This window comes from Saccopteryx bilineata, chromosome 6, assembly GCF_036850765.1.
Source record: "Saccopteryx bilineata isolate mSacBil1 chromosome 6, mSacBil1_pri_phased_curated, whole genome shotgun sequence".
Classification (NCBI taxonomy): Eukaryota; Metazoa; Chordata; class Mammalia; order Chiroptera; family Emballonuridae; genus Saccopteryx; species Saccopteryx bilineata.
This window is the reverse complement of record NC_089495.1, coordinates 161,920,841-161,945,367: the sequence shown is the minus strand read 5'-3', so window position 1 is coordinate 161,945,367 and position 24,527 is coordinate 161,920,841. Positions and strand designations below refer to the sequence as shown.

At 54.9% G+C, this 24,527-nt stretch overlaps 2 protein-coding genes across 8 annotated transcripts in view; one reads left to right on the top strand and one right to left on the bottom strand.

Moving 5' to 3' along the window:
- Positions 1-11,761: 11,761 nt before the first annotated feature.
- On the bottom strand, positions 11,762-24,113 carry GPRC5C (G protein-coupled receptor class C group 5 member C). 2 transcript variants are annotated; one of them, XM_066237126.1, is made up of 4 exons: positions 23,847-24,113; positions 16,566-17,654; positions 14,184-14,278; positions 11,762-12,377 (listed from the first exon to the last, which is right to left on the bottom strand). In XM_066237126.1, the coding sequence occupies exons 2-4, from the start codon at positions 17,620-17,622 to the stop codon at positions 12,198-12,200; spliced, it is 1,332 nt and encodes a 443-aa protein (XP_066093223.1). In that variant the 5' UTR covers positions 17,623-17,654; positions 23,847-24,113; the 3' UTR covers positions 11,762-12,197. The 2 variants fall into 2 exon arrangements, with proteins under 2 accessions (XP_066093223.1, XP_066093222.1); XM_066237125.1 differs by lacking the exon at positions 23,847-24,113 and adding an exon at positions 23,463-23,706.
- BTBD17 (BTB domain containing 17) overlaps positions 23,653-24,527 on the top strand; it is a 58,494-nt gene continuing 57,619 nt past the window's right edge. For all 6 annotated transcript variants that reach the window (XR_010726220.1, XR_010726221.1, XR_010726224.1 and 3 more), the window contains exon 1: positions 23,653-23,787. The gene's annotated coding sequence lies outside the window, so the exon portion shown is untranslated. The remainder of the gene's footprint in view (positions 23,788-24,527) is intronic.

The following is a 24,527-nucleotide window of genomic DNA, read 5'->3' as shown; positions in this document are numbered from 1 at the left end:
GGGACACATAGGAGGCCTAGAGATGCAGGGTGTTGGGGAGAGGAGTGACCAGGGACTGGACTGTGGAGCTGGGGTGGACTAGGTGCAACCCGGCCCTGCAGCAGTCAGGTTTTGGGGCAGTGCTGGGAGATCCAAGAGTTCCTGGTCTTAGTTCCTGAGGTGGCCAGAACCAGGGACTACAAAGTCAGGCTGTGGCACCCAGCAGCCAAGAAGCAGTGGAATCTGCACCTTACAGAGAAGCTGCTCCTCTTGGAACCGAGGTAGTCTGACTTGGCCAAGACACGAGTGGCTCCACTGCCATCTGTTGGTAGTTGCTAGAACTGCCAGCTCCCTTGGGCAGCTAAATTGTTCTCACGTGCAGGTCAGGAAGAAGAGAGGCTTCAGTACATCCAGGTGTGTGGCACTGATCCTTCCAGATAAGGCTCCATTCCCTTGGAAAGAGGATCGGGGGGCCTCAGAGAAGCAGGCCGGCCCTCTGTGGAGGGGTAGAAATGGTGAAGAAGGAAACAGAACAGTGCCCGGTCTTCAGACCACGCCACCCAGGAGGGATGCAGGACACTAGATCTCAGGCTTTGGGGTGTCTTGGGTTCCTGGCTTGCAGCCAATGAGACCCAGTGGGTGCTCTGATGCCCAACTGGACCACCAGCTCTGAGGCCAACCTAGGGCTGCCTAGCTGCCTATTAGGGTGAACAGCCTATTGCTGCACTTCCTGTCTCCATTGGACTGTCCCAGAAGAGAGGTGGGGCCGCAGCTGCAGGTGGGGGTGAAAGGGCAGAGCCTCAGCCTGGGGACTGAGGAGGCAGTGACAGGGAGACAGGTCTCACACCGCCCTGCCCTCCCTCCTGGTTAAGTTCTCCACCACAAGGCTCCGGGTTGGCAGCTGCACCACCCCAAGGCCATGCGTGTGTTTTGGCACAGGGGAAGGGGCCCAAGAATGAGAACTTAAAGCCCTGCAGAGGTTTCCAGCACTAGAGGGTAGGAGGCTCAAGTTGGTCATGGGCAGTTTCAGGGGTCAGGTGCATGCTGGGTGAGGAGTGCAGGGCCGGTGGGGTGGAGCAGGCAGAAGAGGCATGGTCTGATAGCCTCCCCATCCCGCTGACCGCCTGTCTCCACAGAAGCCGCCAGGCATCCCAACCCTGCATGCATCTTAGACTCTCTTGGGGGAACTGGGTTAAAAATGCCCATGCCCGAGCCACCTCCGCAATCTCCTTCCCCTTCTCCTACCCAACTGTGCCCTGAGGTTCTGACTCAGCCTATCTGGGTGGAGCCCAACCCCAAGGAAGAGGGAGGGTAGAGGGTGCCGCAGGGGGCAGAAACAAGGCTTCAGACAGACCCTGGACACACCCGGGAGCAGGTGGAGGAAACACAGAAGTCAGCAGGGGAATTTATTTTAGTCTCAACCCCTGGACAACTGATACTCTCTGCAGAAAATGACAGGGTTTTTCCAGCGGGATCCAACATGACAACAAAGCCAGTGGCTATGGGACCGGTGTCCCCACCCCAACATGTCTGCAGGGTTGGATCCATACAGTTGGCTTTGGAAATGAAGGGGGGGGTGGTGGATGCTGACAGTGATGAAGAGCGTGGAGTCCGGGTCTCACTGCCCAGCTTTGAAGCCCAGCCCTCACTCATCTGATGTGAGTACAGACTTTCCACCTCTACCCTCCTTTCTCCCAAGCCTTGGGTGTCTCTTTCCCACCTGCTTCTCATTATCCTACAATAGCCACATCTTTCAAAGACTCAGTCTGAACCTCCCCACAAGACTTTGTCTATGGATCCTTGTGCCTACCCCTGCCCCAGCGACCTCACACTGGGACAGGCTGCCCAGGACCAGAAGATCAAAACCTAAGTTAAGACCAGTGGACTGTTCCGTCCAAGAGCGAACACACTGCCATACTCTATGACTCCACCAGGGGGCACTCCACACCCAGGCACCATTTATTTGTTTATTTGACAACTGTTTAATGGCTACCTAGGTGGTGCCAAGCACTGGGCCCAGAAATGGAGACATGAAGGTTAAAAATAAAACAAGTCTCCTCTCCAGATGTTTGTGGTTTAGTGGGAAACATGTAAAAACAAAGCATTCTCTTGAAAGGTAGTAGCGGTACTCAGGTCAAGGCAAACATCCCAGCAGCGTGGGAGAGAGGCCACCCCCCCCCCTTTGTCAGACACAGGAAATGGTACAGACAAGTGGCCCCAGAGTCCTGGCCCCCAACCCCGTGCCCTTCCCCTATCTCAGTCCCACTTGGTCTCGGCTCTCCTTGAGAGAAAATTCTGGAAGGATGTTCGTCCTGACCCCAAATGGAGCCTCAGTCATGGGCAGTGTTGGGGGACCAGCCTGAGGCTGTTTGTCTCTTTCCTCTTCTACCCCACATACCCTGCCCTTCCCCCCAACCATCTCAAAAATGGTGAGGTGATCTTTTGAAAGTGTCCCCTGTCCACCAGTCACAGCTTCTCCAACTTCCCCAAGCAGCCCGGCAGAGCCATGAGGTCAGGGGTGGGGGTGAGGAGAGAGTTCACAAAGAAACTCATGACCCTTAGGGAGAGGAATCTTGAAACTTCCAAGGTCAGTTTCAAATGAAAGTGAGATTTCTCCAGGAAGTCCTGACTCTGCCCTGTCCTCCCTCCCTGCTTGGGCCCTGCTCGGAGGGTGGTCAGAAACCTTCCCCTGGTCATCGTCTGAAATGGTATTTTCTCAGTACCTTGCACCCAGGTGGCAGGGTGGGGGGCATCCCTCACGCCCAGCAAGGCTGAACTTCTTTTATAACTGATTGGCAGGTCTGGCTGGCTGGCCCTTTTGCCCTCCAGCTGGAACACAACACTGCATTCAGGTGTCAATCACCGGCAGGCTCCTGCCTCCTGTGAAGATGGGATCCTTCAACCGTCCACCCACCCCAGTGGTCTGGGGCTCAGAGCTGCTCACCCCTAGGGGTGACCAACACACTTAAACAGCAGTGTGTCTGTGGCCCACAGTAGGGAGATTCGAGGTAGGGAGACGGCCACTTCCAAGGGACAACTCTGGGCCCCCTGATATCCAACCCCAGTCTCTGACCTCATTTGGGCTGTGATGCTGAGGAAGCAGTTTCTGTCCTGGTCTTGCATTGCCATGTGAATAGCAAGGAAGCCCACTTTCCAAACACAGGGGCTTTATTTGTCATGCTTGGCCACTGCCTGCCCTCCCTTGACCAGATCTGTGGCTGGTATCTGGAAAGGGCACACAGAACTCAATGTTCTTGGTTTACGGACAATAGGTGTCTCTGTTGTTAATGCCATCTGCTTTCCTGGAGGAGGAAAGGGTACCAGGATGTCTCAGCCCCCATGGGGGGGGGGGTCCATCACAAAGGAAATACACACACGGGTACATAAATAACAGACACATTTGCAAGATCGCACTTCCAAAGGATGTACAATGAATGCATCCTCTTCCTCAAGTGGCCTCAGGTTACTTCCTTCACCAATGGGGACAACCTTGTCCCCTCGTTTCCTTCAGCCTTGTCCAAGACTAGCCCAGGTGTTATGACTTGAATGTCACACACACAAGTTCATATGGTGAAGTCCTAGTACCTCAGAATGTGACATGATTGGAAGATGGGGTCTTTACAGGGAAATCAATTTAAAATGAGTTCATAATCCCTAATGCATTACGACCGGTGTCATAAAAAAGGGAAATTTGGACAGAGACACGCACAGAGGGAAGGAGATGTGAAGAGTCACAGGGGGAAGGCAGCCACCTACAAGCCAAGGAGAGAGGCCTGGGGACAGGTCACAGCCTCAGGGGGAACCGACCCTGCTGACACCTTCATTTGGGACTCCAGCCTTCAGAATTATGAGATGATACATTTCTGTTGTTTAGCCACTCGGTCTGTGGCCCTTTGTCAGGCAGCCCTAGCAAACTAATATACCCGTTCCCTACTTACTGGTCCCTGTAAAGAATGGACCTTGTAATGACTCAGAAACTCTCTTTTTGACCAAGGGCACACACTCTTACTCCAACTCAGGCCGTCCCCTTCAGCTCCTTTCCAATCTGACACAGCCTCTCCCAAGTAATCCCTCAGGCCACGACACAAGTCCATGGACACATGCACACATGCACACATAGGGGGTGGCTGCGTCCTGCGGCCCACCACCTTATTGAAATGGTAACGTAGCTGTAGGATTCATGCAGATGGTAGGGTAGGGGGCCCCTCCCAGGGGCGTCTGGCAGGCAGCTGGATTGATGAGGGCAGACGGAGCTCAGGGGTCTGAGGAGGCAGAGTTGTGTGCCAGACAGACTTGGGTGCTAGGAGAGAGTTCAGCGTGGGCATTGATGTCAATTAGAATGATGGCAGGGAACAGCCTTTAATAAATATTGATGAAGAACTGATGAATGAATGAATTAATGAGCCAAATGTTATTCCCATGTCTGTGTTGTCTGCCCTTTGGGACACAGTATGCTTTATAATGAGCTGTACATAGAAACTACAAATGGCGTCCGCATGCCAATCTGCTCCACAAACGTGGAGCTAATTCGGCCTTCGCAGAAAGGCGATTATTTAGGGAGACTGGGGTGGGGGTGGGGGGCCCACACACCTGCATGTAATGAACACACTCTGCCTTCCCCAGGCGCTCCCATCCTCTAAAGCCCTCCCAAGGCCCAAGGGGAGAATGTCCTGGAAAACTAGGCAGGTGCGAGCTGCCTGTCTTTCCCGGAGGAGGAGGGTGAGGGGCTGCCAGGCGGCTGCCCTTGTGAAGGGTGGGGCAGTGACAGCACAGGCTGATGGAGGGTGCTCTTCACGGAAAAGAATGATAGAAACGGAGAGAGGGAGAAAACAGTAAAATGAAACCCTTCCTGTGCCCCATCTGCTGGGTCCCAGTGACCCTCCCCTCCACTTAAACCTCTGTTATGGTGTCTTTGACATTTTATGCAAATACAGGTAAATATCACTGTGGGGGCAGGGGCAATATTAAAACTTTGCCCTTAAGTATGGAAGTGAATCCTTTTGAAAATTCTACTTTGAGTGTGGGGTGGGGTGGGGGTGGGATGAGGAGTCTGTGTCAGCCGTATCCCATCCCCACCCTGTCTGTGCCCCCCACCTGGCTATGACGACCACTCCCACATGGACCCCATTAAGGGATTGGCTGGAATCTCCCCCAGCTGGGACTGACTCATTTTTTGTCTTTCTCCAAAACTCCACTCCCCTCTATCTCACCTCCGTGTGTGCATGTGCACGCATGTGTGCTTGTGTGTGCGTGCACGCGTGCCACGTCTGGACAGCTCCAAGGATTGGGGTCCACAGTGGAGCCCCTGCTGTCCAGGACGGGCCCTTGACCCTCAGTCCCAACAGCCTCAGTCGGCTGCCTCAGCCCACCATGCCCCCCCAGCTCCTCTCCATGACCCCGAGGCCACCTGATAGACACACCCTGTGAGTCTGCTTCTGGTGGCCCAACCACTTTGACTTTTAGTGACAGGAAATCATCAGTCAGTGTCCTGCATCCCCTGTCCCAGGGCCCGCTCAGCACCCTTGTCAGGGCGGGAGCTGAAAAGGTGTGTGCCCAGTAAGAGGAGCTGGTTGGTCACATGCTGCCCGAATGCTGTCAGGCTAAGGGTTATAGTCCCCAGGCTAGCCCGAAGGAGGGGGCCCAGGAGTACCCCCACCAGCTCCTGGGCTGGTGGGGACCTCTGGCTGCAGGCGCAGGGGTCCTGAGTGCGGCTTGCTTGGTGCCCACTCTAACACAGAGGACTGGTCCTCAACCAGGAGAGTTTGCCCCCAAGAACACTGGCAATGTCTGGAGACATTTTTGGTTGTCACCACTAGGAGGGCAAAGGTGCTGGCATCCAGGATGCTGCTCAGCACCCTACAATGCACAGGCAGGCCTCTCCAGGGGGCAGGTCCCAGATCTCAGCAGGGGAGGCTAGGAGCCCCGCCCCGGAGCCTGACCCAGGGCAGTAGGGGGGCACCCTGGGCCCAGGGTTCCTTACTCCACCCATAGAATGTAATGACCACAGAGGGCCTCCCAGAAGCGCCTTCCTCTGGGCAACTGGGACCTGCTAAGTGCTGGGCCCTGAGATACAGGGATGAACATTGTAGTGCCGCAGGGCCAGGGCTCATGGCCAGGAAGGGGACATGGAAAAGCTCACGACTCAAATCTGGGAGGGGAGGCTGAGTGAAAGGGCCGAGTTTTCTTTTTTTTTTTTTTTTTTCATTTTTCTGAAGCTGGAAACGGGGAGAGACAGTCAGACAGACTCCCGCATGCGCCCGACCGGGATCCACCCGGCACGCCCACCAGGGGCGACGCTCTGCCCACCAGGGGGCGATGCTCTGCCCATCCTGGGCGTCGCCATATTGCGACCAGAGCCACTCTAGCGCCTGAGGCAGAGGCCACAGAGCCATCCCCAGCGCCCGGGCCATCTCTGCTCCAATGGAGCCTTGGCTGCGGGAGGGGAAGAGAGAGACAGAGAGGAAAGCGCGGCGGAGGGGTGGAGAAGCAAATGGGCGCTTCTCCTGTGTGCCCTGGCCGGGAATCGAACCCGGGTCCTCCGCACGCTAGGCCGACGCTCTACCGCTGAGCCAACCGGCCAGGGCTCGAGTTTTGGGGATGGGAAGGGGTCACTGTGACCCGCCTTCTCCAGGCGGGAGAGGACAGGCGGAGCCCCCAGCTTGTGGCAGGAGCGGAGACTGCCATCTGGACTGGCTTGCCTCCCCCGCCCGGGACTTGGATCAGGTTGCAGGGGTGTCCGCCGGGCTTGGAGTGGGGAGCAGGAGGCGGCCTCAGGTTGGCTGGGAGCAGGGGGTGGGCCTTCACTGGAGGATGACGTCAGAGAGCCAGAGGCTGGGTCCCCCAACCCCTACTCCTGCCACCACCCCAGGTGCGTGGGGTTGCATGTGTGTCTGGAGGTGCAGCCAGAGACTCGGGAGCCCACGCTGCCCCGCCACCGTTTGGAGAGAAAGGGGAGGGCCGGCTGTAACTCAGCCCTCCTGCCTACTGGGACCCATCGCCTCTGTCCCCGGCACAGCCAGGTGGTGGCCCTGCACCGCCCGGCTCGGCTCGGCTCCAGACCTTGAGTCAGGCTGCTGGAGCACACCGTTAACACAGCTCTGTCACTTGGGGTCCCTCCCAACTGCTCGGGACCCCAACACCAGGGCTTAGGCAGAGCTAGAAGGTCAAGGTTCATTTCACAGATGAGGAAACTGAGGCTGGGTGAGGGAGCTGCCCAAGGTCAGGGCTAGTAAGAACCAGGTCTCACTCGGCAGGAGCAGGCTCTGCCTGCCTGATGAACTCTCCTCTGATCCCAGCACCCTGCCATCCTACCCACTCAGGACCTGGTCTGTGAGGGACAGCAGAGGGAAAGGAAGATGCGGCACCTCCAGAGGGCAGAAAACTGGTGACACCCGACCTGGAGACCAGCCGGTCTGGGCAGGAAACAGGGCAGCCAGCTCCTGAATGATCTGTCTTGGCCATGACTTTCAGAAGTGACTGCAGGGGGTTAGAACACTAAACATGAACTCAGTGTTAATACTTCCATTTTGCAGATGAGGAAACCGAGGCATCAAGAGCGCTGCCCAAGGTCATGAAGCTAGTAAGCCAGAGCTGAGATCTGCACCTGTAGGCTTGATTTCTGGGTCCTGTTCTCTCCTCTGCAGAGCTGCCTCAGGTTACAAAGGCAGTTGGTCTCTGGCCCCACCTCCTCCCTCCCTCAGTCACTTGCACCCCTCACCGGGGACCCTCAGCCCAACCACCCATCAGCATCCTTTCAAGGTAACGGAGGTCAGAGCCTCGCCCCACACACAAAGCCCTGAGCCCGAGGATGAGGTCAGACCATTACCGGGTTGGTGCAGATGCTAAATTATTCATAGACTATTGTGAGCAAGGGCTGCAGCTTCCTGGAGGGCTCAGAGTGCAGACAGCAGACAGGAAACAGTCTGGTCACCAGCACCTGTGCCTGACCCAGCACATCCCCCTGGGGCTGGATTGAAATTGGGTCTGAGAGCTGATGAACCCTTACTAGCTATGTGACCATAGGCAACTCACCCAACCTGTTTCTTGCTCTCATGTGAGTTTTGAGGAGCCCTGAACAAGTGTGGGGTCCATATTTGCAAACCAAATATTGCAAGTGGCCCTGGGCAGGTCCTCCGGACCCAAAGGAGCATTGACCATCCCTTGGCCCCAGAACACCTTCCCAGAAGCCCAGCATCTCCCTCAGCAGTGCCCTTCCACTGGCGTCCCGGCATCGGCAGGACTGGGATAAAGGATGTCTGGCTCTGCCACCCAGTCCCTACATTCCCAAGTTCTGAGTGGGTGAGCGGGCACTGGTTTGGGGCTGGGCTGGGCTGGGAGACCTGGTTTCTCCTCTAAAATAAATTCCCAACTAAATTCCTGGGAATTAAACAGCCTTTCTTGGTCTAGAAGGCAAGGAGAGAATCTAAAAATATGTTATTAATAAAGCCCCGAAATTTCTTAATGAACACACAGGGATTCAGTGGTAGTCATTCCTTATCCTCCTCACAAACGGAGAGTAAGGTCCTTTATTTATTTATTTTTTTTAATTTTTTTTTTAAATTTATTCATTTTAGAGAGGAGAGGGAGAGACAGAGGGAGAGAGAGAGGAGAGACAGAAGCTGGAAGCATCAACTCCCATATGTGCCTTGACCAGGCAAGCCCAGGGTTTCGAACTGGCGACCTCAGCATTTCCAGGCCGACGCTTTATCCACTGCGCCACCACAGGTCAGGCGAGTAAGGTCCTTTAATTCCAAGTGGGTATGAAGTCCAAACCACCCTGCTTGGAGCTCGAGTTTGACAGAGTGGGTATGGTGCTGGCCTGACCTCACCGCAACAGGTTCTGGCCTATTCTGGTTTGCTTTCCTTCAAGACGTATTTGTGATGCCACTGGACCACTTTTCTTATCTCTGCACTTGGCCAAGGACCAGAGGGAGCCGGGCGGGCGAGCGCGGCACCTGAGCCCAGCAGACCTGCATCTTTGCAGAGTCCATCCTTCTCGGAGTCTCACAGCAGGTCGCCAGGGGACTCGAACTACATACGAACAAACCCACATTCACTACAGGCTGCGACCTCTGGCTACTTGGCGCTGCAAAGAGACTCCCGTGATACTATCACCTTGAAAAGCAGGATAGTCCTTTTGTTCACTGTAAGGGATCTTGGGGCCACTAACCTAGATCAAGAGAAGTCTGAGGTCCACAGAGCTTCCCTTCCATCAGGGAAAGTTATACTCAATTCTCAGAACTGAGTAACCGAGTATAAAGGACCACAACTGGTGGGGTGGGGGGATGTCTCGCCTCCATGTACAACCCCACTCTCACCTCAAGGGCCTGTTCACCCGATTTAGCCCTGGAGAAATACTCCAGTGACAAAGGCACAGGCTGGTGGGGGCAGAGCGTGACACTGGAGCTTGTGAGACTACTCCAGGGTGAGGTCGGGCACCAGCCAGCTCACCTCCACTGCTTTCATCCGTACCCTCAACATGCCACCCAGAGTGTCACTGGGCTACGAACTCAGCCTCAGGGGCACACTTTGGGAGGCCCCCACTTGGGCAAGCCAGCTCTGTCTGGTACCAGAGGGCAGTACTAAGCCAGGAAGACGATGCTGCAGAGATGTCCCCACAAGTCTGGAACTGTGCATATCTCTGTCCTCGGTGCCAGCGTCCTGCAGGGCCTGCAGACATCTCCCACTTCCCTGGGTGGTGTCAGGACCCTTGGAGTATGTCCTGGATGAGGAGAGCAGCACCAGCACACTGAGGTACCCAAGGTGAGGTAGAAACCTTTCCTCCACCCATCAGGAAATGGCACAATGTCCAGTCTCAGGGGCCTCGAGTCCCGTAGGTCTGTCCTGGAAGAGGCCTCAGCCCAGTTCATGTGGCCCAGGACTCTCAGCTGGTCCCTGAGAATGAAGCCCCATGCCCCATCATGAGTACTGATGGGACCCAGTTCATCGAGGGTGAGGAAGGCACGGGGTCATGGTGCAAACAGACAGTGACCCACCACAGGGGCTCAGGTCTGGAGCCCACAGGGCGAAGAGGAGCAGCACCCTTCCAGGCCTTGAATGAGCTCTGGCCCAGCTCATTCAGGATGTGGCAGAAGACTCAGGTGAAAAAGGCAAGGGCCAACTTTGGCCAGAGCATGGCTCCGAAGCCCCACAGAGATTCCCCTTGATTCGCCTAGGCGCAGTGGGACAAGCTGATGCTGGACCCCAAGAAGATGGCCGGAAAAACCCATGGTGCGAAGACAGGAGCATTTGAGGGTGGCCACCTAGAAAGCCATAGCACGAGGACACAGGGGCTGTGATGTTGGGGAGGAGGCAGGCTGGTCTGCAGATAGCTCTTTATGGCCTTGGTCACTTGGGGACCAGGAGAAGCTGGGCAGGGCAGGTAAAGGGGTGGCCCTAGAGCTCTAGCCATAAGCCTCAGAGCTTCACAGGGTCCCCCACTTGATCCATTGCTTCAGATCGGTGGCCTCCAGGCCCTCCCAGCTCAATGACAAGGACAGGAAAGGTGCTGGGCCCTGCCCAGCCAGGACACAGAGGAATGAGGACATCAGGGCGACATGTAGTCCAGGGAACAGGACATTTACCATCTTGTTTTATTTTGTGGGGACTGAGCCTAAAGTAACCAGAAAGAACAACAGTCAAAGGGGATCCCACCGCTCAGGGTCCAAGTGCTGGTTTATACTAAAAAAAGCATCGGAGCCCGGGTGGGGGGCTGGTGCAATCTGACACAGAAGGAAAACCTCGGGCAAAGTGGCATTTTTTTCTTCCAGCAACCTTTCCCTCTCTTCCAGCAGAAACACGTTTTCCCTGACAACCCGTATCAGAAAATAACTTCTGGCTAGTTGGGGAGAAATATTCCCAAGCCTGGGAGGGACAGGCTTGGCAGCCTCTTCACTAAGCCTTGAGCCAGTGGCCAAGGGTCAGGGCACAGCTGCTGGTCGGTGCCCAGGCCACTGGGGCCTGCTGGCTGTCCCAGGGCCACTGGAAGTCAAGAGTCTCCAGAAACCCCGGCTGGTTTTGGTGTGGCCACTTCTAAAGGCTGTGTAGACTTTCTGGGTCAGTTTGCTGACCTGAAACGGGGCAGGAGCACCAGCCACATCCCTAACTCACCCCTAAGGTTCATCTGACCCTAAAGTGGTGCAGTTCTGGGATTCTGACTCTGGGAAGCAGAATACTGTCCCTCCACCTTTGGGGGTCAGCCACATGTATGACAATAAGCTGACATGGAAAAGCTTTACCGTCAAAGGCTGAGCAAACTGGCATTTTCCTGCCCAGGAGTGAAACCAACCAGAATGTGGCCCAACCCATTCCCACTTTAGTAAACCCACTTTGTAAAGCGACCTAAGAGCACGGAGCAGGGAGGTCCCCCGCCTAGGATGTGAACCACCGGCCCCACTGAGAGAGGCTGACGTCAGCCCAGCTTCCCTTACACGTGCCGCCCGCAGAAATGCCTGCTGGTGGGTCCGTCCACCCTGCTCGGTTCCCCTGGTCTGGCCAGTGGAGGGGGTTCCAGAGGAAAGCTACCTGATTTCAGACAAGCTCAAATGTTGGACTACCCCCTAAACAGGAGCTGACCCAGAAATTCATTCCGATCACATGCAACTGGGGCCCAGAGGCTCGACTTCTGGATCCTTCCCTGGGTGGAGGCGTCAGCTGCATAGGAGAACTCACAGCTTTCCCACGAGCTGGACTGGGAGGGAGAAGGAAGGAGAAGCCACCCACAGGCCACGGAGGAACGGTTCACTGGAAGCCAAGAGCTGGGTCAGAAATGATATTGCCAGAGGAAGGGTTAATAAATCAGAAACTAATTTATTAGGCACCTTGTTCCTCACAGAGGAGCAGTACCCAGGACGGAAAGAACCTGTGAACTCTCTCAAGGTTGTAGGAATCTCTCCAAAGACTCCAGAAAATGTAGGTGCTTGCAGGCCACCACCCCAAGAAGAATACTATTTGGCTGGAGCGTGACCACTGGAGGTGACCCTGGCAGGAAGCCAGGGTTGGATCCTCAACTCCACAAACACTGAGGAGTGGGTAGGGGCACCTGGGACACCCACCCGAAACCTGGCCAACAGGGAGGGTCTCACCACTGAGGCATAAGCAGCCCTGAGCCATTGAGGGGGACAGGGAACTAGAGAGCCTGGGGGTCCTGGGCAGTCCCTGGCCCAGGCCAGGACCCCGAGGGCTCTCCCCACATCTGCCCGCTGCCTCCTGGTGATGACTCAGTCCCACACGTAGGGGTTTCTAAAGACCTGAGAGTTCTTGTCATCTTTTGGTGGTGTAGCCGTCTGGTGGCTCTGAGCGGCATACATGTCTTCAGCCCGCAGGGTTGAGTTGGCACTGCCCATCAGCTGGCTGTTGGCTGTGGCTCGTGGAAGGATGACGTCATAAGCTCCTTCGGGCTGGAAAAGCAGGCGGTGTCACAGCCAGGTCCCACCAGCACAGATGCGCAAACACCCCGCTCCTCCCCCTACCCCCCCAGCCGTACCCCAGTCAGCTGGGATGATGACTGAACCTCTGGAAACTGAGGGGCTGACCTCTGACCTTGTGCATGAGGCCCCGAGGATGCTTCTGGGGCTTCATTTGGGCTGGCCCATTCAGAAGGAGCCTCTTCTCAAGTCCCTTCCTATTCCTCAAACCCTGAGGCCAATGGACAATGAACCATATGGAGCAGCTGTCATCTGCCTGGAGCCCCTGGCCTCCGTTTTTCCGAGACTCTTACCCGAATCCCCCCGTTGGCCCTTTGACCCTCAACAGCATCCTAGTTGTTAGTGTGCCTGGCAGAGGACATGCTTGTGTCAGGCCCTGGACACGCCCACATATTACTTATCTAGAAGTCTGAGCTGGCTTAAAACTTGAATGCTTTTGGGTTTGAGATTTAAAACTCAAATTCACTGCCTGGAACCTGGTTTAAGCTGCGGCGGTCCTGTTCTTGTGTGGGTGAGATGGAGCTGAGGGGATCAGATGGTCCCGAGGCACCTGTCCCAGCTCCCAGCTTGGAGGGAAGGTGAACTCCTGGCCCCACCTGCCTTATCCCAGGGGACAGAGCCGCGCCAAACCCCTGCAGCTCCAGGGCCTGAGGCCACCCACCTGGTGATCTCTGACTCAAACCTGGGTGTGCAGCACAATCACCTGGACTGTTTAAACTACTCCCACACCTAGTGGGCGGGGATGGGGCTGGCAAAGTTTAACAGAGAAGGGCGGAAGGCCTGTCAGTAATGTTTGCAGATTTCTGCAGGTGGTTATTCCCATTACGGCAGCCTGTTATCACGGTGATGTCACTGAAGAGATGCTTCATCACACCACTGGCACTGCCCAATTTGCATTTTTAGCAAGAGCCCAGGTGATGGTAATGCTGCAGGTCTGGGGACTGCAGTTTGAGAATCACTGTGTTACTCCGGATTCCCCACCCCTGGATGGCTGGGGCCCAGCAGACTCTGCCTATGTTTGGGAGGCTTCTTTGGCAATCTTGGCTGCCTATAGGGCTGGGGTTGGACGTTTCACCCTGCTCCAGGGCTCCCACCAGGAGGGGGCTGAGAACACCACCCGCTGACCTCCCTCTTTCCTGTTCCCAGCATTCTGCCAAGGCAGGTCACTGACCTCTCTCCACAGTGTCTGCCAGCCGGGGAGAAGGAACATATATGGAATGAGTAAATCTAACCCACCATCTTCCTGTTCCTAACCCCCTCCCTTGGCTAATGGAGCATCTGGTTTCCAGAACCCAGGGGAGGTGTGAGGTTGAGAACTGCTGCCTGCTGGTAGGGGGAGGGGGCCTCTCCTGAGGCAGCTGTGGTTGAAGTGTAAATACCTCCCAGACCTGCTATGTGGTCCTCTGTCCCTTTGGAGCCACCAAGAATGACACTCAGCTGGCTGAAGCCCTCCTCTGTCCCTCCCTAAGCTCTGAGGGGGAAGCTGGCAGCTCTCGCCAGCTCAAAGAGCCTGTTCAGCGTCCTCCACAGCACGCAGTGTGTGTGACACTCCAACGACACGGAGTGGGCAGGTCCCACTGCAATGTGACTGAAGGCAGTGGCTCCATTAACTCGAGGAAAGGGGCACCAGGAACCAGAGCTCTGGGTTCCCTGAGGCTGATATGCACCAACAGAGACACCTGCCTTCTCCTGCCTACCACCTGCACCCCACCACCCGCTCACTGAGGCTGGGAGCCATGGCTTTCCGCAAGGTCGTGGGGACTCGGGGACCCCACTCACCGGGCCTTTGTGCATCAGGGCCATCTCGGTGGGCTGGTACACACTGGTCAGCAGCTGCCCATTGTACCCACTGTATGGTGACACTGGTCTTTTGGCTGCAAGGAAACAGGAGAGGTTTGCAGGCTGGGCTGTCAACTCCCTTTACAGCTGAGAGCAAGGCTGTCCAGGGCTAGAGAAAGGAGGCGAGGCTGCACGGTAACATCTAACCCAGGAGGGAGCCTGGCCAGAGGTGGCCGGCTTGGGGGTGAGGCTGTGGGAGTGGGGACCTCTCCAGAACCCAGCGCCCCTTTGTTCGGATGCACGGGGAGCCGAGTAGCGGCCTGCCTTCGCCCAGGGCTCTCCTGCAGTGCGGGAACCCCCTTCAACTGTCCCTTCAGAAAAATGTTCCTGTCGGCAGCCTTCACATCCCCATCCGCCCTCCAGGGCCAGAGGTCATGGGGGCACATGGGTTTCAGGCCGTCTTCCAAGATGGCCAGCCTCCAGCTCTGGCCTCTACCACTACGAGCCAGCTGCCAGGGGCTGGGGTCAACACAGCAGAGACCCCACAGCCCCAGACTCTAGGGCAGAACTGGATGCTGACTCCCCATGACCTACAACCTAGAGCCCCCCCCCCCCCCCAGGAACCGAATGCACATCCTGTCCTGAGGCCCCTGGGCAAGTGTCCAGTACTATTTACAGCTCCAGGGATACTTCCCCAAGCCTCGCTTGGTGTGTTGATTTCCCGACCTCTTCCACGCCACAGGCCACTGGCCGCTCCCAGGGCGTCTAAGGAAACCTGCTGACCGACCCAGGCCCAGAGTGGGCTGGGCGGCAGGGCAGGCATGGTGGATGTCTGCTGCAGGCTGAGGGTCTCGCAGCGCTAAGCGACCACAGCTACATAGGGCTTCTAAGTGCTGGGCATATGCGATTGATTTTTCCACTTTGAAAAAAAAATTAAAAGAAAAAAAAACCCTCACAGCTCCAGAAGTGTTTGCCTTGAGAGGACAACGGCTGGGAGCTATTTGACAATGACAAACACACAGGAGGTAAAAGCAGGGATGGGGGCGCTGAAACTCCTCCCAACACTTACCCACAAGCCCCTGTCTCCTGCCACCTCTTCAATCGCCCCCCACCCCAGCCCACGCACACTCCACTGGTCCCAATCTGTGCATGCCAGGAGCCACGCCAGGGGGCAGATCAAAGATTGGTGCCTGGCAGGACAAAGGTCACTTCTTTTTCCAAAGCAGAGATTATGGGGATCTTGGTTTGCAAGGAAGAGGCAGGGAGTTGGTTCTCTGATTCTGGAACTTTCCCTGTGACTCTGACCTACAGCAGAGGCACCAGAGAAGAGTACTTGACAATCAGGCAGGTAAATACTTAAGTCCCCAAACATCTTGATCAGAACGGTCTGGGGGTGAGGGCAGGGCTCCGAGACCACGCCTCTGGCTTTAGGGATTGTACCCAGCCAGCTAAGAAAGCATGCGAGACGCACGCATAGGGACACATCAGGAAAGACACAGCACCAGGCACACAGCAGGTGCTCAGTAAATGCCGGTGAGATTCAGAGATAACAAATGCCAGAGAAAGACTTGGCTCACCTGGCCACGTCTCCCAGAGAACAGCCATCTACACTCCTGCTTCCCCAGCTGCTCCCCGTCAGGGCGGTGGTGCTGGCACAGCTGTGAAGGCTTTACTGCCCTCCTGCCTCTTCTACTGTTGGGGCACCCCCAGCCTGACCACTGAGCGCTGGACTCTGCCACGAAAGCCTGTCCCATGAACCAAGAGCCTGGACAGGAACTTAGGGACAAGCCGGCTGGATGGTGGGTGCTGCTTATTAAACTGGCATATGGCATTGAGTGTTTTGATTAAAAAGAATAAAATTAACTGAAAAGACTTTTAAGGGAAACTAAGATGACTAGAGATATATACACAATGGAAAAACAAGTTCTGGAAGGGTACCGATAATAATAATAAAATAGCAACACGCACACAGCACGGCCTACAGCTTATACCTCCAGAGCACCTTCCGGGTGCTGGTGCCTGCATTAACTCGTCCTCACCAGCATCCTCTGAAGCAGGGTCATTTTACAAAAGAGGAAACCGAGGCACGAGGAGATAAAAGAGCAATCCACAGCGGTCAGTTCTGGGGATGCGACAGGAAGGAATGGGGTGGAACTGGGGAAACAGTTGGGAGAAACTTTGTTTCATGTGTAATGTTTTTCATGTGAAATTTTATGGTGAAAAATATACTCATGAGTTACATGACTAAAGTAAAAAAAGAAAGAGAACGGAATGTAGGGGCTTTAAGGCAGAACACTGTAGAGAACCTTGCTCGAGACCAGCCTGTCTGGCAGGAAAAGGGTGTGGAAGACAAGGGGCCGTGGGAGGGGCTCTGTGACCTACCTGAGGCCGGCTCGTCCATGGAGAATGCCTTGTTCTCCACGAACATACTCTGGCCCTTCTGCTCTTTCAGGATGGTCTCGTAGCCCACACCCCGGGTGGGGTATAGGTCTCCCTGGTAGCTTTGCTCCGGGCTGGCCTTGGTTACCTGGGACACCTCAGGGATGACATAGAAGAGGACAAAGGCCCAGGCATTGGCGGCGAGGGCAATGGCCAGTGTGGGGTCGTCCCAGGTGGGTCTGTTCCGCTGCTGATTGCCGTAGGTGTACATGACAATCCACACCACCCAGATGGCGATGGAGGTGGCTGTGGTGAGCAGCATGAAGACACCGTGCTTACGCCAGCGCTTGAAGCGGCCACACAGGGCAGGCCAGGCCCCCGTGAAGGCACAGAGCAGTAGCAGCATGACATAGATGAGCGCCATGACGAAGTCCATGTTGGCAATGTCGCACGGGGAGGCTGCGGCCCCTCCAGCACTGCCATTGCCCAGAGGGCCGTCCTCGCCTCCTCCCCGCACCAGCGTAATGATCAGCCACTCTGTGTTGATGATCACCTCCACAAGGGTCAGCAGCAGAGCCACGGTGAAGATCACCCAGCCCCGGGGCCCATGGTTCTTTCGGGACAGGAAGTTGAGGGCAAAGACGTGAGCCACCAGGCAGGAGAAACAGATGGCAAACAGGACCCCGAAGAGGAACCGCCGAGAGGCACAGGTGGAGAAGTCAGGCTTCACCACACAGGCAAACACGAGGCAGAAGAGGCCCAGGGTCCCCAGCAGGAAGAACACCTGGGTCCCCAAAAGGCTCCGCTTCTTGGTATCCTGCACAAAAGGGAGGCTGGCCACAAGGATGATGGTGAGGACAAAAGTGGTGACGACGCCCGCCCCAGCCACTGCCTCCAAGATGATGCCCCAAGCCCCAGACCGGTCACACAAGTTATAGTAGAGGGGGTTGAGGTCCGGGCTGCAGCCAGGCGGGACATGGTTCTGGGCCTGCGCCTCTGGGAAGGGGAAGAGGAAGAGAAGCAGTCCCAGGTCGGTCAGCAAAGCTCTGTGGATGGCCATCCTGGCGCCCGGGCCAGGCTCCCACTGGGTCTCTAAAGGCAGAGGGAGAGAAGGCCAAATCAGTCTTCCAGAGTCCGACTCTGCCACTGGAGCAGCTTCCCTGAGCCTGCACAGGGGCAGACAGTGCAAGCTGATCACGAGACTGTCCCTCTGGGAGTCAGAATCCTCCTGAAAACAGAACTCCTGGGAGGCACATCAACTGAGCAGAGAGGCAAATGAGATCAAGCCCTTCTGCCGTCCCTATTCCTAGCCATGGAAGAGGGAGAAACCGTCATTGGGTGTTCAGGTTCCTCTCCTCCACAACCATAACCTGGGTCCACATGTTCCCTGAGCTCTTGCAGCTAGTGTGGGGGGTGAGTGGGTTTATGAGCAAGTCAAAACCGAGCATGCCGCCCACTCGGCACTTCCTCTCTTGATCTGGGACTTTCAGAGTTCAACAGGCCACGTACCACGCCCCTGAACTCTGTCCATGTGATGCCTATGTCCTTGGTGAATCGACCCTAAATCCATTCATTCCTTCATTCATTCATTCCATGAGAATTTAACAAGCTGCTGTGACAGGCATAACTTGCAGCCAGAAAAAAAAAAAAAACAAAAAACGAAGAGAGTCGAAAAGTTGTATTTATCAGCACTTCCCCTTGACTTCTCTCTACCACTTCCCTCTTCTGCCTTCCCCGTCCAGGTAACAGGCTTCCATCTCCTCCTGTGCGTGCCCAGGCTTCACTTCAGAATCCAGAGTTCTTTATCTAGCTCAACTGCTGAAGTCTCAGGGTAAAATCAGTTCCCAGCTAGGGAGTTAATGACTTAATACAAAAATTCTCCTATGAAGCAATAACATTTTAAAAGCAAGAACCAGGCAAGGGCAATGCAAAACCCAAAGGAATTAATCTATAATGAAAGACTTTAAAGCATTATAGCTAAAAGCAAGAAAAATGTATTTTATTCACACCAGGACACTAACTTATTACTCTAGCTACTCATGCGACCAGTCCCGGACAGCAGCTTTACCAAAGGAAACCAAACCCCTGCTCTTAGTACCAGCTGGATTTTTCCTGTATGGAGTGAAGGTAAAGAATATGGTGGGTTGGCCCTGGCCGGTTGGCTCAGTGGTAAAGCATTGGCCTGACGTGCAGGAGTCCCGGGTTTGATTCCCGACCAGGGCACACAGGAGAAGCGTCCATCTGCTTCTCCAGCCCTCCCCCTCTCCTTCCTCTCTGTCTCTCTCTTCCCCTCCTGCAGCCAAGGCTTCATTGGAGCAAAGTTTGCCCAGGCGCTGGGGATGGCTCTGTGGCCTCTGCCTCAGGCGCTAGAACGGCTCTGGTTGCAGCAGAGCGACGCCTCAGATGGGCAGAGCATCACCCCCTGGTGGGCATGCCAGGTGGATCCCGGTTGGGCGCATGCGGGAGTCTGTCTGACTGCCTCCCCGTTTCCAACTTCAGAAACACACACACACACACACACACACACACACAAGAATACGGTGGGTTAAGAGAAATTAAAGACCAATCAGTGAGTTTTCCAGTCAAAGGCTTTGCATTTACTTGGAGAACAGAAAAATTTAAATGCTCTAAAATATGTTATAAATTCCAAACTCCATGAAATGCAGGTACTCCACATTTAAACCACTCCATACGTTCACTAACACCTCTTGGGCCCAGGAACTCTCCAGAAAGACAACAGCCAAGCTTTCCTGGTCTAACAGTGGCCACTAGAAGCCCGCCGGGGAATGGCATGATCCATCCTCCCCACCACCTGTTTTTTTGGTGGGGGGTTGAGGTGAGGGTGGTGTGCACCGTTTACCTCCTTAGGTTCTCGCCATTTCTGGTTACTTAATTTCTAATAGGCAAACAAAAACCCCAACTCTCAGTCCATACAGATTGTCTCTCCACTGCTACTAAGTCAGGAATAAGACAACTCCTAGTTGCGAGTGAAACGGACTTAACAAAGGTCATCAAGTTTCAACATCCCTTAGGATGTCCTACATGCCCCTTGACAATATTTCAGGTATCCCAGCCTTCTCAGCTACCTCCCCATCTTTAATTAAGCTTGCTTTTCCCATTAACTCTTTTTTATTATTATACTATTTTTTTCAGTTACAGTTGGCACAGAATATTATATTAGTTTCAGGCGTACAACATAGTGATTAGACATTCATACACCTCAGGAAGTGATCACCCATCAACTCAATAAATGCATTCTTATTTGAATTTTACTATTGTTTTTCTAAATAACGGGCACTGTACCAGAGCTAGGCTCTTCTGACTTCCAATGTAAAGGCATGTTTCCCTTACTTTATGAGGTAAATAAACTTTTGCAGGGGACTGTGTGTAATCGTAGCTCAATAAAGCACACACTGTATTTACAAGTGTTGGACAAGAAGAGAATCAGGAGGGTTAATGGGTAAGGAGAAATACTGAACCACTCCAGGATGTAATTTACAGATAACATGCTCTGGGATCCTAAACACTCCATCCCATTTTAGAGAATATTTGGCTCACAGCAAAGCAGCCAGAACTTGGGGTACAGTTGGGAGATCTGGAGCTAAACCCTGAGAACGGCCACCCAGACTGAGCCTCTCGGCACCTACACATCTTCAGGTGCTTCTCAAGCCACCTGCCTTGTCCAGTCCCAATTTAGAACAGGCAATTATTTCAATCTGTAAATATTTCCAGGTATTTTATGGGACAAGGTTCAGTTGTTCTCAGAGCTTTGGAAAACACAGAGAGGAACAAACACAGTCCCTGACCTATAGGTATTTAAAAATCTAATAGGAGAAGGAGCATTTGAGATCTTGCTACTCAGCATGTCACCAATTTGGCTCAAGTAAACTGTTATAAAAAATTTTTTTTTAATCTAACAGGAAAGACAACATAGGCCTACAAAAAATTACACAAGGAAGAATAAGGTAAGTGCCACAGAACAGATTTTGGAGAGAAAGGTGCTACAGAAACACAAGAGGAAGTTCTTCCAGCTAAGCCGGTCAGGAAAGACAGAACAGAGAAGAACTTTAATCAAGTTCACCAAGTATGAACTAAATTGCCAGCTGAAGTCAGATTAGGAATGCTACAGGGAAGAAGTTTGGAGCATTACTCTATAGGCAATAGGGAGCCACCAAAGGCCGTTTTTTTGCCCAATAGGGGCACACAACCAGGTTTGTGCTTTAAGATTTGAGTCTGGCACAAAGCACAGGCAACCAATTTGTTGAGTCACATTCCTCTGATTTAAAGACTGAGACCAAAGGTAAGCCATATATGGGCAGACCTGAGAAAGCCTTTCCAAAATAAAATCTAAAGCTAGGATGCATGTGTGTGTGAGGGGAGGGATTCTAAGCCTGTGCTACAAGTTCAAGCCTCATAACAGCCACGTTGATAAAAAACACCAAGCCAGGTCTCGTTTAGTCCTGGGACCCTTCTATGCCACTCTTTTTTATCCATCTTGCACTTAGAGCCCCCCCTGCCCTGCTGGAACCCAGCACACCTCACAGAGAGGCTTCCAGCTCTCACCCCAGTTTCCTCCTAACTTTGCTGCTGGTCCTGAACCATACCCTCCACGTCTCGCCTCTGCTGGCTCTAACAACATGGGAACTTCCAAGGAATGAAGCGGGAACCTGCCCTGCCTTCCCCATCCAGGTAACATGCTGCCCTGCTGCCCTGCACTGTCCCAGCCTCAGATGAAACAAACCACTCTGATACGTCTCATTTCTCTGATTCACTGGTAAATGGAAAGGCTAGTGGGGGGACAAGAATACACTGACTGGGGTGGGAAAATTGGGCTGGCTGGACCTGGCTCTTGTCCACTGTCTAGGACAGCCACCCCTTGGAAGCCAGCAAGAGACTTAATAAAGGAAAACTCAGAAGAGTTTCACCTCCAGGAGTCCAAAATCAGCCAGTCAGCTGATGCCACCTTTTAAAATGGTGGAGGGGGAAAGAACTTGGACGAAATGGACCCAGCGCTTCCAGGCTGTCTTCTGAGAGCTGACTGTTAGGATCCTGTATGCTCACGTTCCCCTACCAGGCTCTACGGTCTGAGGCAGGGTAGCGAACAAGGTGCATCCTCTGTAGAGTTGAACGCCGTGCCTTGAATGGAGCAGGCATTTGAATTGTCCCCTGGGGACTCTGCACACCTCTTCCCATCCCAGCCCTGCCTCCTTCATTTTGGAGTCACATCTTCTGCTTTAAGGTTCTCAGTGGGTCCAACGAGGGGGACCCTCCCTTCCCAACCCACGCGTTTCCTGCACACCATGGCTGCAACCCAGCCCCTGCCTCAGGTTATTTTCTGGACAAAAGGGCCCTTTTGCTTCACCTCCCTGGAATCAGTCATACAAATATTTTTAATCACCTCTGAAACCAGCCTTTCCCCAGGTCTAGCTACTCAGCCCAATCCAGTTCCAGATCTCCTTCTGCCCTCTTTTCCTCTTGCGGGAGCAGAGAGGCCTCAGGCGTGCCAGCGGGTTCAAGGCCCAGCCAGCCTAGACTGGCCTCACCCAGTAAGGCTGAGGCAGCCCGGCCCTCTCACTTTTCCAGAGTAACCAACTCCCCCCACCCCTAACCACACAAAGGCCTGGGAACCATCCTGAAAAGAACACCTGGGCTTCACATTCCCAACCGGATCTGTCTCCCAGGCTCCGGAGTAGAGAGATACAGACCACAGCCAGGTTCCCTTTGAGGGTGCTGTGACCCCTGAGAGCTCCCTCCTGGAGGCACCTGTGCTCACCAGGAATGCCAGAGCATCCTCCTTCCTCCCCATCTGCCACCACTCGGCAGCCTGTCAGGAGAGATGGATGTACCACTGCCAGCCTTCCTACCTCTGCCCCTTCTCCCATCCATCTCCTTCTTCCTCTCGGACCCCTCAGTGCCTGTAAGGAGCTACCTCAGTGCCCAGGCTGGGGGTTTGAAGGGGGGAGGGCAGAAGTCCTGGGACCTCAGCCTAGACCTCCACACCAAGGGTGTGCCTTCGGGCCAAAAGCATTCAGAAACTTGGAAGTCCCCAGTCCAAGGGTCTGCTCTGGAAACATCACTCTGGAATGTGCCCCACCCGTCAATAGCATTCTCTGTCCCCAGCCACCCATTAAGGCTTAAGGTGGGACAGGGGCAGGAAACAACGCAGACTCCAAGAGCACAAAACCCTATTTCCACATATTCTGGTCCCTATGCTTTAGGATCAAGACTGTAGAGTTCTTAAGTGACTGGATTTTCCTGAGTGTAAAACCGCCAGCCTGGGGGTGGAGGGGGCCCTACTCCATCTCTAAGGCTAGAAAGGGCCCTGGAAAAGCCTTGAGGGTGAGGGGAGGAGGGAAGGGACCTAGAAGCCACGCTGCCACAAGTAGAGGCTCTTTGACCGTCTGAAATCCCAAACTTCAGGCGGGAAGATGGAGTGCTCCCCCCCTCAACGCCCCCACTGGGTCTACACCGACGCTACCCTGGACATCGGAACAGGAGCTAGAGCAGCCAGCCTCTCCCCCGTTTCCTCCGGCCACAGAAACCAGCCCTCCCCATGCACCACAGCGAGCAGCAGCAGAAAGGACAACTGCTCACAAGTCGTATTGAGGAAGACTCGAACAGAGAGGTAGTGGGGTTGGAGGGGTACACCTTGGAGCCCCCAACTGTGAAGTTCTCTCCGCCGCCCCGCCCCCCCCCCCCTTCACTCGGAGCTGCCGCGCTAAGATTCCCCCACCCCCAGTCCCTAGTAAGGTCCTGTTTGAAAAGTTTCTGAGACCAAGCGGAGTTGGAGCGGCGTCCTCTGCCCCCGGTTCTCTGCCTTCGTCCACTCCCGGCTACCACAAGCCGACTCTTCCGGGCGGCCAAGGGAAGGACACTGAGAGGGAAGGCAGCAGCCCTTACCTGGGACACGCAGCCGGCCCGGCTCCGGCGCGGGGTTTGGGGCCAACTCCAGCCCCGGGCGAGGCGCAGGCGGAGGTGGGAGGGACTCCGCGCAGGGCGCGGGGCCAGGCCCAGCCCTGGCCTAAGGTGGCTAGACCCGGGCGGGGGTTCGGGCGCAGGACCTGCCTCTCCCCGGACCGCTACTGAGCTAGCCGAGCTAGGTCGCTCGCTCTCACGCTGGCCTCTCCCCGCGCTCGGCTCCTTTCTCTCGGCGAGAGTGGGCCGGCGCCTGCATCACCGTGACATCACATCCATTCAGGCGCTTATCGGGCAACCGCAGCTCCAGGTATGTGCAATCGGTTTACACTGTAACAAAGCCTGCCCAGCCCTCCCCCTCCAACTCACCTCCAGGCTCCGGCGAGTCGCACTTTCAGGCCGGGTTGAGAGATTGGAGTTTCTGGCGGAGCTTGCCAGTGGGGTTGTTGCTATTTACCGCCACGCCCCCGCACGCGGGCGCGCGCATACTCACGCGCACTCAGTTTCTGGACTCGGCTTTCTCTCCCAAAAGCCGTATGGGTGCATCCCAGAGCACCTCGAGGGCGGGCTCTTTCTCCCCAATGTATCAGCGCGCGCTCAGACACGCGCAGGGGCCACCTTAGTGCGTCTCTCCGTGGTGGACACATAGCCTTTGTCACTTTTGTCTTGGCTTTCCCGTGAGACACACGCTGGACACAGCTCGCTTCTCCGGGTTGAAGCGAGAAGCATATTCAGACACAAAGTCCACCTTTGTCACGCTTTCTGTGCCCCCTCCCTTCCCTGAGCTTGCACATGTGGACACCACACACCGAGTGTTCGCCTTTTGCATGCGCGTCTTTACCCAACACCCGGGCCATGAAGTGTGCGTGGTAACACCACTGTGCGCACCCCTAATACGGTGGACCGAGCTCAAAACCACTCGGGACTGTGAGCAAACGTCGCCTTGAACCTGACTAATCCGTGCTTGTGTTTCCAAGGACCAGCCCAGACTCGAGCCAACTCTGAGCGCGCGCTCCTCTCCCCGCGCCCCCGTTCCCTGTTCGGACTTGT

Bases quoted from the DNA above. Each gene is read 5' to 3' on its own strand.
- GPRC5C (XM_066237126.1), bottom strand. From the start codon at position 17,622: ATGGCCATCCACAGAGCTTTGCTGACCGACCTGGGACTGCTTCTCTTC. The intron at 14,279-16,565 runs GTAGGTCACAGA...GTTTCCTTGCAG, and splicing joins CATGGACGAGCCGGCCTCAG to CCAAAAGACCAGTGTCACCA. The intron at 12,378-14,183 runs GTGAGTGGGGTC...CTGCTTTTCCAG, and splicing joins CCCTGATGCACAAAGGCCCG to CCCGAAGGAGCTTATGACGT.